Source organism: Vicugna pacos, chromosome 8, assembly GCF_048564905.1.
Source record: "Vicugna pacos chromosome 8, VicPac4, whole genome shotgun sequence".
NCBI classification, from domain to species: Eukaryota; Metazoa; Chordata; class Mammalia; order Artiodactyla; family Camelidae; genus Vicugna; species Vicugna pacos.
The window spans coordinates 39,362,980-39,380,950 of NC_132994.1; the positions used below are offsets into that span (position 1 = coordinate 39,362,980).

Consider the following 17,971-nt stretch of genomic DNA (forward strand, 5'->3'; position numbering starts at 1 on the left):
ATTTTGAAAAGTAATATGGATAAATTGAAAGAAAAAAATTTATTTCTTCTTTAACCACAATTACTACAGAGATAAATACACCTACTGGGCACTGCACAGTATCTCAAGTCTTGGAAGCAGGACACTGCCACCTACATTTCCTGTTCCATATTGATTTTTGTGTAGACCTTGCATTTGATCAAAGCAACCACCAAAAACCCAGTTTTTAAAAAAATGATGACAAAGAGATGATGTCAGCAAAAGGAATATAACATGATTGAATGCTGAAACTACAAACCACCTTACTGTGTAGCAGTTTGTGCAGTATTCAAGATATTTACCTCAAAACTTTTAAATATCCTGCAGCACCTCTGTGAATTTACTGTGGTGCCCCAATGTGCCTTGGCACACAGTTTGGGAACTATGGCGCTACACTAGACTGTTAGATAGTAGCACCAGGTACTCAAGTTCTGCTACGTGGAGGCTTTCTAAACCTCTAAGAATTCTGGACTAGGTAAACAGTGGAGGTCCTCCAGAGAACTAGATCCTAGCCTCTGGCTACTATGGTATTAGAAGTAGATATGAGGCTACTACAGTGACATTGTGCTTTTATAGAACATCACCTCCCTGAGGTGTAATGCAATAGTAATAGATGTGGATTCAAATTGTAGCCTTACTGATTACTGACTTTATAATAATAATTATTATTATTATTATCATTATACTTTTTATTGGTCACTACTATGAACCAACCATTATACAAAGTGTTTTCATATAATTACATAATTTAATCTTCATAATAACCTGCTAGGTTGGACTGATTATCTTTATCTTGCAAATGGTAAAACTGAAGCACTGAGTAGTTTAAAAATTTGTTCAAGATCATATGACCTGTAAATCTTAGGAAAGTTACTTAACTTTCCAAATTCTCTTACCTCATCTTTAAAGTGGAAGAAATAATATCTGGCTGAATAAATATTGATTTTAGTATACTTTTTATTTCCACTACAGAGAAAAGGTAGATGGAAGGAAAAATAGCCCCTACATTTTCAAGTGTGAAGTCTTTTCAATAGACCATTTTACCTTTTAACCATACACAATTATTGTTTAATGAAACAATCATACCCTGAATAGCTCTGAGGTTCCACAGATTTTTTTTTTTTTTAATTTCGAGTAAAGCCATCATTTGTCCTAGCATCAGGCTAGGGAAAAGGAGGGAGAGGAACACTGGAGGGATGACTCCTAACTCTAGAGAAGAGATGCCTTGTTGAAACCTTGCACTGGGGACATCTGAAGACTTGGCTGATCCCGGTAACATGCTCTTGCCTTTACATTCTAAAGCCACAGCCACAGGTTGTGGTCACTTGGGCTAGACGGAATGATGACAACATTTGCCCACATTGGCTATCCCATGCCTTCTTGGACATTTACAGTGGCAAGTTGAGCTTAGAAGATCAACATATGCCATTTAATGTTTGCCTTTCTCATTCTCGTACCTGGTTTTAATGTTTTTACTGCTACAGGAGTGGTATTGTTCCATAGGCCTTCCCACACTTCACCAAACTGACCAGATCCTAATCGCTTCAGAAGTTGTATGGAGCTGCGGTCGATCTCCCACTGGTCCACAGTTTTATATGACAAGCCAATTGGAGCTGGGACTTGTATCTGTTTCACAGAATAATTAGAATATCAGTAAGAAAAAAGTTAGGGTTTTTTTGGTTGAAAACAATAGTCTAGGTCCTTTTAAAAAGAGGCATCATTTTTAACAACAAAATACTATACGTTTTATTCTAATTAAAATGGATTCTACCTGTGGTAGAATCTGTATCGTTACCTCTTCAAGCTGCTCTTCTAAATCCTTCTAAGTCAGGCACCTTGCTGTCCATCTTTCCTACCCCACATCCAATCAATACCTCCCTCAAATGGCTTTGGAGTGCTCTCTGCCTTCTTGCCTAGCTAAATCAAATTTCAAGGTCAAATTGAAGTTCTATCTCATCCGCAGTTATGGCCATACAGTCTTTGTTGCAACTACTAAACTCTACTGTTATAGTGGAAAAAGAAGACAATTTGTAAATGAATGGGCATTTCTATGTTTCAGTAAAATTTATTTACAAAAATAAGTGTGAGGCAGTCTTGGCTCATGGGCCATATACTTTGCTTATCCATTCTTTTGGTATTCAGATGACCTTTTTTTCCTGAACTGACCTATCACATGACAATCCAATATCTGAAGGAAAAAAGTTAACTTCAAAAACAAGGGAAAACACCTTGAAAGCATCTCACCTTTAAGCATGGTTTTTCCAGCTTGACACACAGGCCATCACTTGTCTTGGTGTAGTGACTCACAAATTCATTCAGTGTTGAAAAGGTTCTTCTCTGGGTGAGGAAAAAGCCCCCTTCATCCAGTGTTCTGATTCTGTAGTGTTTCACAACCCCATCATGTAAAACTGGAACCCAAAATAAGTCCTGTTAATAAACTTCTTGCTAAAGTGAAGCAGATTTACTTATTTTGTGATGACAGTTTCAATGCACGGAATAAAGTTTTAACAGGTTCTATTTAATTCTCAACTTTGTTTCAGAAAAGACTTCGGTAAGCTTACAGAGGACATACAGCAGAATACAAAAGGTAAAAGAATGGGGAAATCATATTTTAAAGGAAATACAAGATAAAAATAAAACAGTAAGGTTAGCACTTTAAAAAACTATGCTTTGAGGCCTAATATACTTGTTTAAAACAAGCTATAAAATTGACTCTATCATTCTAGCCATGCAAAAAAGGAAATAACAGTTTAACAAATCACAGCATTCATAAGATAAAATCATAAAAGGTGTTTAGAAACAGTTCTTTATGGCACAGAGAGAGACAAGGGAGAATTTTCTCCCATGAAATCCTATAACATAGACACTGAAACAAAACAAACAGTGTTCTCAGTACTGTCCTACAATCATACAAGGAATCCCACAGGGTCGTTCATTATGTTGTTCTTGATGAAGGCCAACAACGGCTGTCCAGGCACAGCACAGTAAAAGCAACTCCGCAGAGCCGAAAATGATGCGGTCCACGTACACCACTCTCCAGCAGTACTGCTTAGTCCAAAAGTAACTCCTGTAGCATCTAGAGGAATAAAGAGACTGTATACCCTTTTTTAAGTTATCTGACAAGGTAGTGGATATTTTGTTGCTTTTACCTGTCACCAGCCATTGTCCCTTCTTCTGGTAATGGCACCCCAATTTTCCTCAGAGAATTGCTGCTCCTCTAAGAGCTTGCGGTCCAGAGGGACCTGGTGCCAGCCCTGAGCTAAGGAAGGCACAATCAGAGCCAATTCCAAGACTTGAGTTAGAGAGCTCAAAGAAGACAGGGAGAGTCTGTTGTTATTTTGGTTTCGTTTCTGTTTAACTGCTGGGAGTTTGGAGCTACTGCAAAACGCTTGCCCTGACAAGGAAGAGCTTGCTGGGGACCGAGGCAGCTCAGTGGGAAAGCAGCGTCTCAGTGTGGAAAGTGAAGCTTCGCCCCTGGCGCCAGCCAGGCTTGGCTTTCCACCTGTAAGAGGGAATTAATTACCTTTTTTGCTTAAACTAGTTTGAATCAGGTTTTTTGCGCTTATATTTAAAATATTGACTAATGCACTTCATCACCTATTCTTTCACTTAGTAAAGTTATCGAAAAGCATTGAGCAGCATGTACCGGAATACAGATATTCTGAATTCCTTGCTAAATAGAGAAACTTAAGCTTCACTAATCAGCCAGGCTGGAACAGTGCTCTCATGAAAGGAAAGAAGACTGAGTAGAAGACATCTCAATTCTAGCATGGACCCTGACTGAAGGCATGCCAATGGCTAGCTAAAATGGAACAAAACAAACAAAAAAGAGACAATATCAAATACTGGCAAGGAAGCAGAGTAACTGGAACTCTCACACACAGTTGATGGAAGTGCAGTTTTTACAATCACTTTGAAAACTGTCTGTTATGATCTACTAAAGTTGAACAAGTCATGCCTACAATACAGTAATTTCACTCCAGAGCATATAACCAACAAAATGCACAATATATTCACCAAAACACATCTATAAGAATGCTTTTAGTGGCATTATTTGTAAGAGCCTAAACCTGGAAATGACCCAAATGTCCATCAACTGTAAAATGGACTAATAAATTATTATATACTATACAGAGTTGTAAGTAAACTATAAATATACATATCAACATGAATGAATCTTATAAACACAAAAATATGATTCCATTATTTAAAAACAAGAGCTATGTTAGGAGTCAGACTGGTATGTTGATAATACTCTGTTTCTTGACTGGGTGCTGGTTACTTGGATGTATTCACTTTGTGAAAATCACCAAACTAAATTCTTATGAATTTTGCACTTTTATTGTGTGTGCCATACATCAATTTAAAAGGATATGAAAAAAATGATTATTTGCTCCGGTTCATGGACAAATGGACGATTAAGCCTCCAAAGTGCTATATCATGGCACATGCTGAATTATTTCAGTCAGGAAAGCTATTAAGGTAAATATTACCCAGTTCGCACCTTGGATATCAAAATTATGACAAAGGAGCCAAAATATAGTAACGGGGAAAGGATAGTATCTTCAATAAATGGTGTTGAGAAATCTGGACAGCCACATACAAAAGAATGAAACCAGACAGCTATCTTACACCACTCACAAAAATTAGCTTGAAATGAGTTAAAAACTAGAATGTAAAACCTGAAACCATAAAACTAGAAGAAAAAATAGGGGGGTAACCTCCTTGACATCACTCTTCACAGTGATTTTTTGTATTTGACACCAAAAGCAAAGGCAACAAAAGCAAAAATAAACAAGTGAGACTACATCAAACTAAAATGCTTCTGCAGCGGAGGAAATTAGCAACAAAAGTAAAAGGCAGATTATAGAATGGGAGAAAATAATTTGAAACCACATAACTGGTAAGGGATTAATATCCAAAATACACAAAGAACTCGTAGAACTCAATAGTTGAAAAAAAAAAACCCAGCAAATAACCCAATTAAAAACCTGGCAAAGGACCTGAATAGATATTTTTTTCAAAAAAAGAGACCTATAAATGGCCAATAACTACATGAAAAGGTGCTCAACCTCACTAATCATCAGGGAAATGCAAATCAAAACCTCAAAGAGCTATCACCTCACACTTGATAGCATGGCTATTATCAAAAAGACACCAGATAACAAAGGTTGGCAAGGAAGTGGAGAAAAGGAAACCCTTGTATGTTATTGGTAGGAATGTAACTGGTATAGCCACTGTGGAAAACAGTATGGTGGTTCCTTAAGAAGTTAAAAATAGAGCTAGCTACTGTAACAGTCCCACTTCTGGATATATATCCAAAGAAACAAAATCTGTATATCTGTATGTTATAGATATATAGATATATACAGAGAGAGAAAAAGAATGGGAGCGAGAACTATTATTCAGCCTTAAAAAAAAAAGGAAATTTGTCATTTACAACAATGTGGATAAACCTGGAGGGCACTGTGCTAAGTGAAATAAGACAGAGGAAGATGAATACTGTATAGTGTCACTTATATCTGGAAACTTCTTTTAAAAAAAATTGAACTCAGAAACAGAGAGTATAAAAAAAATGGGCTGGTGGTGGGGAGGGGAGTGAGAATAGGGAGAAACTGGTAAAAGGGTAGAGACTTTCAGCTACACGATGAATAAGGTCTGAGCAGCTAGCATGTAACATGGTGACTATAGTTGCTAACACTGTATTGTACAACTGAAATTTGCTAAGAGAATAAAACTTACATGTTCTCACCAAAAAAAGAGATAAATATGTGAGATGATGGATATGTTAATTAACTCTATGTGAGGAGGGGATCCTTTCACAGTGTATATGTATTTCAAATCATCATGCTGTACATTTTAAATATCTTTTCATTTTATTTGTCAATTATATCTCAATAAAACAAAAAAAATCATATCACCTGCATACAGGAAAATATTTTACTTTCAGTTCTATATATTAAAATTCAGAGAGCAGGTATACATTTAGCTTCTCCAAAAGTAATATAAGGTTCTTAAATTACAATTATTTTAGTGTCTGGAACACATCCTTGTACTTTCTGATCTGTCAAATTACCATTCCTACTGACTATAATTCTTTGGGCAATGTTAATTGCCTTGCATAATCATCGCCAAATAGAGAGGTTTTATTAGGATATAGAGCTAGGCTCATAACAAATTCCTGTACATGGGTTAAAAGGCTAACTACAAAAAAAAAAAAAACAAGGAGAGCTACAAACAATATTAGCCCCAATTCATTTCTCCACAAAGTAATAAAAATATTAGAAGTAGAAAGGTAGCTAACAATAAATTATACCTGCAATTTATATAAATTATTGGCCTGAAAATTCAAGCTTTGCTATTTATCAAAAAGAAAAGTACATAAATTATAGCTGAGATGTCTAGCAAGCCAATAGATCTATAGTTGGAAATGATGGGAAGCAATAAAAAAATTCTCCTTTTTTAATCAAGAAGGACTATATCTGGCTCCAAACTGAGTGATACATGGAAATTAAACATAAATTTGGGAATTCCTTTTTAATGCACCACAAAAGACCTAATGATTTCCAAGCTAGAGACTAAAGTCAATAGATGACTGAAGGGTTAAAATACTCCTTGTGATTTTCTTAATAAGGGACGCAAATCCCTATGATTGATATGGCTTTGGCAATTGCTATTGATTATAAAGAAAGCCTAAATAAATGTTTGCCAACTATTTGTAGATAAAGGTTTAAACTCTCAACTGTAAAAACCAATACTTTCAATACATCTAGAGCTGTCAAGCACAATAAAAGTAATTTTGTTAAATACAAAAAGCTATAGACAGGGAGATGGGAGACCCAGGTTACAATTTAACTGGTATATGATCGAAACATGGCAATGTCACTGGGACTCCATTTCTTCATCATTAAAATAGAAATGCAGGCTTTAAGAAATCTCCAAATTTCCAAATGGTTCCACCATAATGTTCAGACATTTCTAATGACTATTGCTTTCTCTCTGTGAATTCTTTCCTGTCTCTTTTCTGGTCCCTGTGATCTTTACTAATGAACCAAACCTATTCTAAATTCCACAGACTATAGTGAATGATAATGCGTGTGCCATTCTTATTGTGAATTACTATGAGTTCAGATTAGCTAAGCATTTTAGTAGTTCAATTGCAAAACATAGAAGGCTAACTATAAAATATAATGGACTCATCCATCAATAAATTCAGAAGCATCACTATTGAATGAACTGAGTTACTAAAAGTCCAGGCAACCTGAGTTTACATCTTGACTCTCATTTATGCTGTTTGACCTAGGGCAAAATGTCTCACCTGTCAATTGATGAATCTACCAGAACATGCCCAAAAATTAGGATATATTGCAGAGATGTAGGTAAGCGTGTGTGAGGAGTATGATAAAGGTTTGTTGAACATTGAAAGAATTCAACTGTTTCTGCCCATGACCTTCTATAAGGACCATGGCACTGGTTACCTGATCATTTGGTCACCTTTACCTCCAGGGTAACTGATTCTGCGGGAAGCCATGTGATATAGATGGAATCTTAGGATTTCAGTCCTATATGCCAGGCCCAAATGCATTTAGAATTGGTGGCAGACACAGAAGCCCAGCTTCTCCCAAATGGTGAGACCTTATTTTACATTGTCTCTGATGATAGAAAATGGTTTGTCTGCCACTGCTCAAAGGAGTGAGATTTCATCAAAAAGTACGTTCAAAGAATTCTGTCCCCAGTTTACCACATGGCTAACATATTATTCAGAACATATTAAGTAAGTATGAAATCCAAATTACTCCAAAATTAGATTTGAAAAAGACAGAACCTCCAGGAGTTAACTTTAGAATACAATATAAACATTAAGTTAGAGGCTGTGTCTGCAAGACATGAAAACAACCTATTAGGCTCAGTGAAAAAATATCAGTATAATGAGTAGTTTGGCATTTTATAGATAAACAAATGGTTGATTGGGCAGATTTTCATTTTTCAGCTGGTCTTCTGGCATCATCTGGGCACAGCCTTATTCCTAGTAACTGATAATAATCTGTTCCCATACTGAGTAAAACAATATGACTTAGATGATTGAGCAAAGGATTGAAAATCAAGAACTCATTGCCCTAATCTTATTCTGCCAGTGATTTGTTCTTTGACCTTCGGCAAGGAATTTCATTTCAGTTTCCTTATCTAGAAAATGAGAATAATGATCTTATCTATGTACTCCCACAGGGATAGTTTGAGTGTCATTATTCACAAAGGATGATAGATATTTCTAAATGTGTGGTGTGTGAGTACTATATTAGGATATCAGTATTATCAAATAGCATCGTCAACAAAGGAGAGCCACTTTCAAAGTAAAATTTTCTGCTCTTTGCACAATAATGGTTACATTATATAATGGCTACCAAACACACTAAGTGAAGAAATTGCTATTTATTCTGTGTGAAAGAACTCCAGCACCTATAAACTCCTATTTATTTGGTTTCTCTTTGGAAGGTTGGTTTGTACTTTTCAAAACTATGAAAATCATGATAACTTCTCCTATGCCATTGCTTCAGAAATCATGCTGAGATAGTTTAACACCAACAAGTAAATAACATTTAACTGAGACATTATAGCCCTCAATAAAACACTCATTTTACACTGTATTTTGTTCAACAACAAATAGAGTAGGATTCCAGTATGAGTAGTTTTGAAAGGAAAAAGTACATCTGTCTCAAAATAGTACAGTGGTATCATGTAGAAGAATTGTTCTCCCCTCTTCTGGGGAAAAAAATCCACTAAAGCTAAAGGAACAAACAAAATTAACTCTTTTCATGGATAAAACCCACCTAGTAAGTCCCCAAGGGCACCTGCCTCCCAGCCAGGCATATTCAGTGTTCTGTAGACATTGATCAGTAAGTTTGACTATTAAACTGGTAGGTTGAGTTAAGTGAAGACTCATTAAGAGGATGTCTACCTAGGTGACTCAAAAAACTTACTGAAAAATCTATTTGGGGATACATCCGAAAGCTCTCATGTCCTGAGGTTGTCCAGGATTATTACTGGTCCAGGAGACCAGCTGAGGTACTTTTATAGTCAAAGACAACATAATTGATTACCCTCTACACAAAAATCAACTATCTCTTCCATATTATAGCATAGAAATCACGAGTCTGAACCATATATTTATCCAAATACTTATGTTATTTTTGAGAAAACTGTTCGTTCTTATCCTCAAGACCCATGTGGTCTAACTCCTTATGAAACCAGGCCAATCCCCTATCAAAACTGGCTCTTAAATTTTCAGAACAAAATGTCAGTTATGTTGTTTGTACATATGATATGAAGCTGAGCATCACTTTAATTAATACATAATTGTAACACTCAATATTTTGTCAGATAATTTAATTGAAAAGCATCTACCACAGTTCTACATGAAAATAGCATTTGCAGCATCTGATATTGCAGAGAAAAGTGTCTGGGAAGCAACTTGACTCTTTTTTCTTCTTGGGACTATAACTTCTCACTATTATATCTGCAATAAATCACCAAGAATTTACATCCTTGGATTATATTATCTCAGTTTCCTACAGAAAGTCTTTCACTGGGTTAAGATCTAATGTGATAAGAGAGCCAATGCTTCTACTTTTCAAAACTTACCCTAAGAAAATAATCCAAGTATTTACATGCATTGATTTAGTTTTATCTCTGCTTTGTTCTGGAATGATCCAGAGGCTTGCATAAATTATCAAAATAAAATAAAATTTAAGATAAGTGCATGAAGGTAACAGGACAAAAAGGAAAGGAAGGGCGATGACTCCAGGAGCAAGGCTGGTAGTCTTTACATAAGGTATTCTTTAGATTCCATTCCAGGTTTGCTAGATGTGTGCCAAAGACTAGGCTCTCTGCATTCTTGGCAGCTCCCAACCATGAGGGAAACTCATTCATTGAGTTACCTGATTCCCTGAAGAAAACATTAACAAACTGTTACAAAAAAACAAAAAAAAAAAAATACAACTATTCCTAAGAGATGAAATGAGAGAGAAATTTCTCACATAGGTCCTCATAAAGGAAAACACAGAAAATGTACTGAGCAACGTCCTCGTCAACATTCTTAATAGGAAATACAGCAACACATTACAAAGGGCTGGTTCTTATAATGTCCACTACTGTTGGCCCATTTACAACATGAAATTCAATAAAAGCACTTGTACAGGAAACTAAACACTAGTGATGATGATTTCCAAAATAGGAAAAGCAATAGGGATCTTCAGTGCAGCATTTTTACAGCATTAAATGACAAATCTGAAAATTGAGAATTTAAAAATATAATCATAAAAATTATGTAATAACAAGAAAAATATATAGCATGTTAAGTGAAATAAATGGGATACAAAATTAAGAGAATAATATGGATACATCTGGCCACTCACACGTCCTGAGGACCCTTGCTGCAGAAAGAACCCAACTATAATGGCATAAGGGCTGAGATGATTGAATTTTCCAACAGGATGCTAGTTGTGTTAGACTGGCAGATTTGTGAGTATTTTACTCACTCTGTTTTTCCAAATGAACTGTAATAAAAGTATAGTGAATTTAACATAAAAACACATACATAATGCTTCCTGTTTTTAGAGAGGCAACGTAAGAATTAACCACCAAAAAGAATGTCTATACATATTGCTCATGACAGTGTCTATTATGATACTTGATATTCTTTATATAAAGACCCCCATGAACTCATTTATCTTTGAACTTAACGCTTAAAATCATAATGCATCTCTTCTTACATAGCCCAGTGAGAAACACAATATGGCTCCCTTTCTGCCTTATCTGCCAGGGAGCCCCTGGCTAAACTGATTTCTAAACTATGAACATTATCTCTCATTAGAGACTTAGCAAGAACTACTTCTCTGTTCCTTTTCATTGATCTGTCTTTTTTATGTTTAGCTGTATTGTGTGCTGTGTATCAGCAATGTAAGCCAACTTAAAACCTTTCAGAGAAGTAAGTAAACATACTCACAAGTGAAACGATAAATAATCAAATAAAACGGCACATTACTAAACATAAGAAAGAATTTCTAATGAAATGAACTGCCCAGCGGAATAGGCTGGTTCTCCGGGGTTTCTGTTCATGGGAGGTTTGATGCTCCTCTTAGAAGTTTCAAATTATAAGAGATTCCTCAGAAACAGCAATATTAGACTAAATAGTTTTTGCAAATTCTACTATTCTATCAGTGGAAGGAGAATCTGATATGGAAAGACAAGAAATTTTAAAGGTGACAGTCTAAGTCCCTCTTTTATTGATGAACCTAGAGTTTCAAAATAAACTGCTAGTTGTTGCAGGGCTGGAATCCAAGTCTAGTCTTCTAGGGTGTCCTGCAAATGATGGTAGAAATAACAGAAACCTTTAAATACTTATTTCTTGTTTCCTGTTTTGTTTTGTTCTGTTTTCAGGTAATAATTTACTAATTTCTCAGTAGAATGTTTTAGGCCTTTACAAATGCCATCTTCCCCTTCACTATGAAACTCTCCCTAAACTCGGGACGCCTCCTCCATGATGAAGACCTCAGGCCCTGAATTCCTCTCCTTCTCTGCACCTCGATTCTCTAATTAGCAGACATGTTAAACAGAGTGAACATGAAAGTCCTTGAGAAATGTAATGAATGATAATTGAAATACCTTGAAATCAATTTTTATATTCTTGTGAGAATACAAAGGACCTTCTCATGTATTAGCTAATTGATTTTCATAGCAGAACGTTGTCTCCTTCCATTTTTGCATTGTTTTTACACATTCAAGACAACTATTGGTAATGTACTCATTATTCCTTTGCATTTCCAAAAACAGCTCTCATTCTTGGAAATTTCTTCATATTGAATGAGGACCCTTGATAGAAGATATGGTTCTGTTTATTTCAGACAAGTATTAGATGAAGTTTACAAAAGTCTGTTTAGACATGGTTTCATCTGTCACAGCTCACAGCAAGTATAGTTCAGGTCGTGTTCAGATAAACACTTCACATAATGACGAACAATCTCCTAGTCACAGGCTGCACTTTAAAGGCTGGCCAACCATTTTCCTAATGACTCTTACTAGTTCAGGAGTTAACCAGGTGAACAACTGTGGATACTCAGCATGATTCATCACTGCCCCCCAAAAAACAGTTCAAAGCATGTGTTCCAATGCAAGGTGGGCCAGCACCTCCATCTTTCCGTGCAAAAGGTACACTCTTCATGCATAAACATAAAAGCAACTGGATTTTTACTGAGCACCTGTCTTAAGCAAGCATTGTACTAAGTGCTTTTTATGTAATATTTTATTTAATTCTCATAACAACCCCATGGGATATGGCTATTATTTTCATCCTTTTACAGAGGAGAAACTAAAGTATAGAGAGAGATTAAGTGATTTTCCCCTGGATAGAGAGCAGGTAAATACTCATTCTATGATTCAAAACCAGGCAACGAGATTCTGAATCCCTCACCACACTCTTAATCCCTCCACCAACTGTCTCCTTCTATTACCAACAGCAAGTATTTTTAGACAGTTCTCACAAGACACTGCTCACAGCTCTGGGAGCAAGTAAGCTGATTGGTACTATTTAATCATGAGATGAGATAATGCTGCAGAGAAGGTCTATTTCTGCAACTGGCAGCTTTAAAGGAAAACATAGGTTGAACACTCCTCCATCTAATGCCATGATTCTATTTTTCTTATTCTTACTAGTTCTCAAGCTTCTCTGCTGGCACATGCTCTTTCTCTATTGGTTCTGACCTGGACTACCATATCAGCTGTCACAACCCACACTTGGTAACATTGCAGACATTTGGCTTCTGGTGACTGTACTCTTTCTGCATTGCTGCTCTCACTCTCACCTTCCAGAGCCCTGCTGGTGCCTCAAATGTACCAAGTCAAAAGTTTAATTCATATTATCTTATTTCCCATGTTTCCTCCCCAGCTTGAATATTTTATCTCAGTGAATGGCCATCCTGCCATCCTGACACTCAGACAGTAAAGCTAGAGATTTGAGGGTCACCCTGGAGTCCTCTCTCTTCCTGACTTCTTATATCTGACTGAGCATTAAGTCCTACCAATCTCTTCTCCCCACTGCCCCCTCAGTTTCTCCTGGACCACTGCAGTAAGCTCACACACTGCTTTCCCTGTCTCCACCATCACCGTCCATCTTCCACAGCCACCAGAGTCATCTTCTAAATCACAAATCTAAACCTGCTATTTTCCTTTTTAAAGATCTTCAATTACCAGGGGGGTAGAGGGTGGGAAGGGATAGACTGGGATTTCAAAACTGTAGAATAGATAAACAAGATTACACTGTATAGCACAGGGAAATATACACAAAATGTTATGACAAATCACAAAGAAAAAAATGTGACAATGAGTGTGTATATGTCCATGAATGACTGAAAAATTGTGCTGAACACTGGAATTTGACACAACATTGTAAAATGATTATAAATCAATAAAAAATGTTAAAAAAAAAAAAGATCTTCAAGTGTGCCCCACTGCCTAAAGTTCACATGCCTTAACGAGATTCTCTGCTGCACCCTATCCTCAAAGCTTAAACACTTATCTGTAGTTTCTTGAATGCACCATGGTGTTTCCTGTTTCTGTGCATTTGCACAAACTATTTGCTCCAACTAGAATGTCATTCTGTTTACATATCATAGTCAAATTCATTTTTCAAGGCCCCGCTCAGGCTCTCCTCCTCCATTACGCCTCTAGACCTAAGAAAGCAGAGCAGCGCACTTGGTCCTTCGTATCCCACTGTACATCGACTTCTGCTATTGAATTCATTCCACAGTGTTGTTCCTGTGTATTTAGACTGTACCTCTCCAACTGGATTTTGAGCTCTTTGATAGCATTTACTTATATGAGACATGATGTCAATGAATCATTCTCTCCTGGCCTTTGCCACGGCTTCCAATAGGTGGAACACCCTTCCCCATCCCATTGACTTTGGATGTGATTGTGTGACATGATTTGGAGTGGGGGCAAACACAACATGCGGTACATCCTAGCAGAAGCATTAAATAGTCTGAATAGTTTGTCCTCCCTTTCCCCTCCCCACACCTCTCCAATATTCTGCTCTCCACCAGGAGAGTACCACACCCCAGACAGTGGCCACCCCTTTTGTCTGAGTCCCAGAATGAAAGATGCATGGATATGAACTGAGGCCTGCTACCTCCGACCTAGCTGAGCATGAGGCAGCAACTGTCACATGAGTAAACCACTGAGATTTAAGGGCAAACACTGATTAAGATAGGACATTCTAAAGAAAGCAATGTGACCTGAATGAGATTTAAAAGTTGTCAAAAGATCCAATTTTGGAACTAGCTATGCTCACATCTAGCTGTGTTACCTTGGATGAGCAACTTACCCTGTCTGGCTTCCAATTCCTTCAGTTACATAAGTGTTTTGAAAGTCCTTTATAGTTCAAATCTTCTAATTCTACTATTCTAGCAAGGAAATAAATATAGGCACCATAGCATTCAAATGAGGTAGAGAAAAATCATGACTTCCACTTTCCAAAGGAGAAAACCAAGACACAAACTTAAAACATTTAAATGAAACCTGCAAAGTCTGGAGACTCACCATTGTGAAAAGGTACCTCCTGGGAGATGCAGTGGGTTATACACGGAGTAATGTGCTTGGCCCTTAGGATTCTGCCCTGTACACTGGACACCCCCTCCTCACCAGCAGCTCTGTTAATGTACCTAATCCTCATTTTTTGCAACCCAAATTACCAAAACAAACAAAACAAAATGCTGTAGCTATACCACAAATTTCAAAGAGGAAAGAACACCAGTGTCTTCTCTCTCATATCTCAGACAGCAGTTATCATAGTCCCAGAGGCCCATCTTTAAGCCATGGACCAAGCCAGGATCATAGACAAGCTCTCCAAAGGCTCATTACTGCTCAGGTTCGAATGCTAATGACAGTAGCAAATACTTACATTGCTTACTTTGTGCCAGGCAGTATCCTAAGTGCTTTTCATGTACCAACTTATCTAATCCAGACACCACCATGGAGAGGTAGATACTATTTTTAATGTCCATTTTGCTAAAGAAGAATCTGAGGCACAAAGCAGCTAAGTGATGTGCCGAAGGCCACACTGCTAGTAAGGGAAGAAGCCAAACCCAAGCAGCCGGGCTGCAGAGTTCATTCCGTAAACTGCAGTACGCTTAACGGGAGAATCCAGCTGAAGCTCTGATCACCTCATCTTCCCAACCTAGATAATCTTAGCATAAAGTTCTGCTTCCAGACTTCTTTCAAATCTCCAATGTAAGAAAGCAACCCTCATTTCTACTCCAACCCATCATTATTCTGTATAGAAAAATCAAAGTGTTTTCCTTGACTCCAAGTATTTGTTTACTCTTGTAAAAGACAGAGTAACACAACAAATAAGTGGATATCTTTCCTAAATGAGTGTGTCTTTTCTACGTAGTTGGCCTCTCCCCTCCGCTGCCAGCTAGAAGACCCCATGAGGACAGGTACTGTCTAGTTTACCATTGTAGCCCAGCCTTTGAACACTAACTGCTCACAGTAGGCATTAAATAAGTATCTGTTGAACGAATGAATGAATCACAAGTTCTTTAAGGCCTGGGTCATCATTTTGTTCAGGATTATACACTTAAGAGATATACAGAAAATGATTCTTACTTAAATTATATGAAAACAGGAATATAATTTCTGGTTTTTTCCTATTATGTTTTTGCTTCCTCCGTATTTTACTTCTAGCAAAACATTTTTAAAAGTGTCTGCCGGTGATAAGGAGACAGCTATGCAGAGAGAGGACTTAAGCTAAGTCCCTGCCCCACTGAAACAAATAGAAAAATAAATTTAGTCCCTGCCACACACAGGCTTTTAAGACAACAGAGTACTTTCTTAGATTGTAGTTCCAGTGCCAAAATGTCTAATAACTTAATGCAAAGCACGTTTCTAAAATGCATTAGAAATGACTTCATGATTGATGCAATGCTGACAAATAGTTATAAAGTAGCCAATATGCATGTATCATTTTAAATACAGCTTAAAATTAGAGCTACTAATTTATTAATTGGATTATATTTATTTCACTCACTTTTTATGTCATGAACACATCTTACGTAGCTATCACCACAAAGAAACTAGATACCCGAATTATTAAGAAAATGTAAAACTTGGTCAATTTTTTGACATTAATAAAGTAAAATCACTGCCGGTCGGGCATATTTTTATTTATAGCACAAGTTTCTGGAGATATTCCTATAAATTAATGGGTCTCAAAAACAAAACAAAACATAAAACCTGTATTGCTTTCACAATGGCATGCTATTTCTTGACGTGCCACAAGAGGGAGCACAAGTTTGATTGAAAGCCCTCAATGGCCGCAGTTGTCAGGAGTGGGGAGCAGAAAGTAGAAGCCAGTATGGTGTTTTGGGTTTACAATAAAGGTACACGTATAGCATTCAGCCTTGTTATAAACACCATGTGAAATACTCTGGTTAGGCTTAATTTTACAGTATTTTTTTCAATAACACATTTTTGCCACTTAGAGCAACAAAAAGAAATTGCTTAGATACTTTAAGAATCAGGTAGTGAAGTAAGCCAGAAAGAGAAAGAAAAATACCATATGAGATCGCTCATATGTGGAATCTAAAAAACAAAACAAACAAACAAACAAAAACAAAGCATAAATACAGGACAGAAATAGACTCATGGACAGAGAATACAGACTTGTGGTTACCGGGCGGGGGGTGTAGAGGGTGGGAAGGGATAGACTGGGATTTCAGAATTGTGGAATGGATGGATGGGATTGCACTGTATAGCACAGGGAAATATACACAAAATGTTATGATGGATCACAGAGGAGAGGATGTGGCAGTGGGTGTGTATGTGTCCATGAATGGCTGAAGGATTGTGCTGAACACTGGAATTTGACACAACACTGTGGAATGATTGTGAATCAATAAAAAATGTAAAAAAAACAAAAAAGAGTTTAACCAGGAAAACATACATCAACTGCAGATAATTACTCAAGTACAAAAAGGATTAGGTAAGCTTCACTTGAGCAGCAGCACATAAGCCATCTTTGAAGGACTTTATAAACTAAAGATGAACAGCATGAGCCAAGACATGGAGGCAGGAAATACTATAAGGCTAAGAACAGAACCATACATTCCAATTTAGCCAGAGCATTAAGTCTGTTAAAGGTACCTAGAAAGGCTGCCTAAGGTCAGAATGTGAAGAGTCTGGAACTGTGCTATCCAATATGGTAGCCACTTGCCACATGTGCTTTTTAAATGTAATTAAAAATTCATCTTGAAAAATTGTGACGAACACTGGAATCTGACACAACATTGTAAAATGATTATAAATCACTAAAAAATGTTAAAAAAAAATCATTTTCTCAGTCACTTCAGCCACATTTCAAGTCTCCACAGCCACATGTGTCTAATAGCTACCATAGTGGACAGGACAGCTATAATCCTGGGCAGTGCTGTACCAGAAGGTTGTATTAAACCAAAAAACATCAAAAAAAAAAAAAAAAGAATCAGGTAACCTTGAAATGTAAACATTTATTTAGTAATTATTTCCCTGAGGTATAAACTAGACTAAATTGCTCAAGGCTAGAGGGAAGAAGGAGGAATTGGAAGGCCTATTAGTCACTGACATTTATTTCCAGAGCCAACATGTCTTAGTTTTCTGTTCAACCCGAAACTCAGCACCATGCCTCAAATGTTCTTTGTTATCTCTGCCTCCTTCTGTCTTCCACTGCTCAACTCTTCTTTTAATCCTTCCCCCGTTTCCAGTTGGAGATCATTAAGTTTATATATTATCGGAGCTGAAGATCCAGAGAGAACTGTATTCACATCTCAGGTCTGGCAATGCCTTGCTATCCAAAAATATAACCCAAGGAGGGAGAGTATAGCTCAGTGGCAGAGCACATGCTTAGCATACATGACGTCATGGG

General features: G+C 37.0%; 1 protein-coding gene across 1 annotated transcript in view; it reads right to left on the reverse strand.

Moving 5' to 3' along the window:
- Positions 1 to 17,971, reverse strand: part of FRK (fyn related Src family tyrosine kinase) — an 81,360-nt gene that overhangs the window by 14,871 nt on the left and 48,518 nt on the right. Inside the window, exons 3-4 of the mRNA XM_006205675.4 lie at positions 2,263 to 2,426; positions 1,476 to 1,644 (exon numbers count right to left, since the gene is read on the reverse strand). Coding sequence (XP_006205737.1) covers positions 1,476 to 1,644; positions 2,263 to 2,426 — 333 coding nt within the window. The remainder of the gene's footprint in view (positions 1 to 1,475; positions 1,645 to 2,262; positions 2,427 to 17,971) is intronic.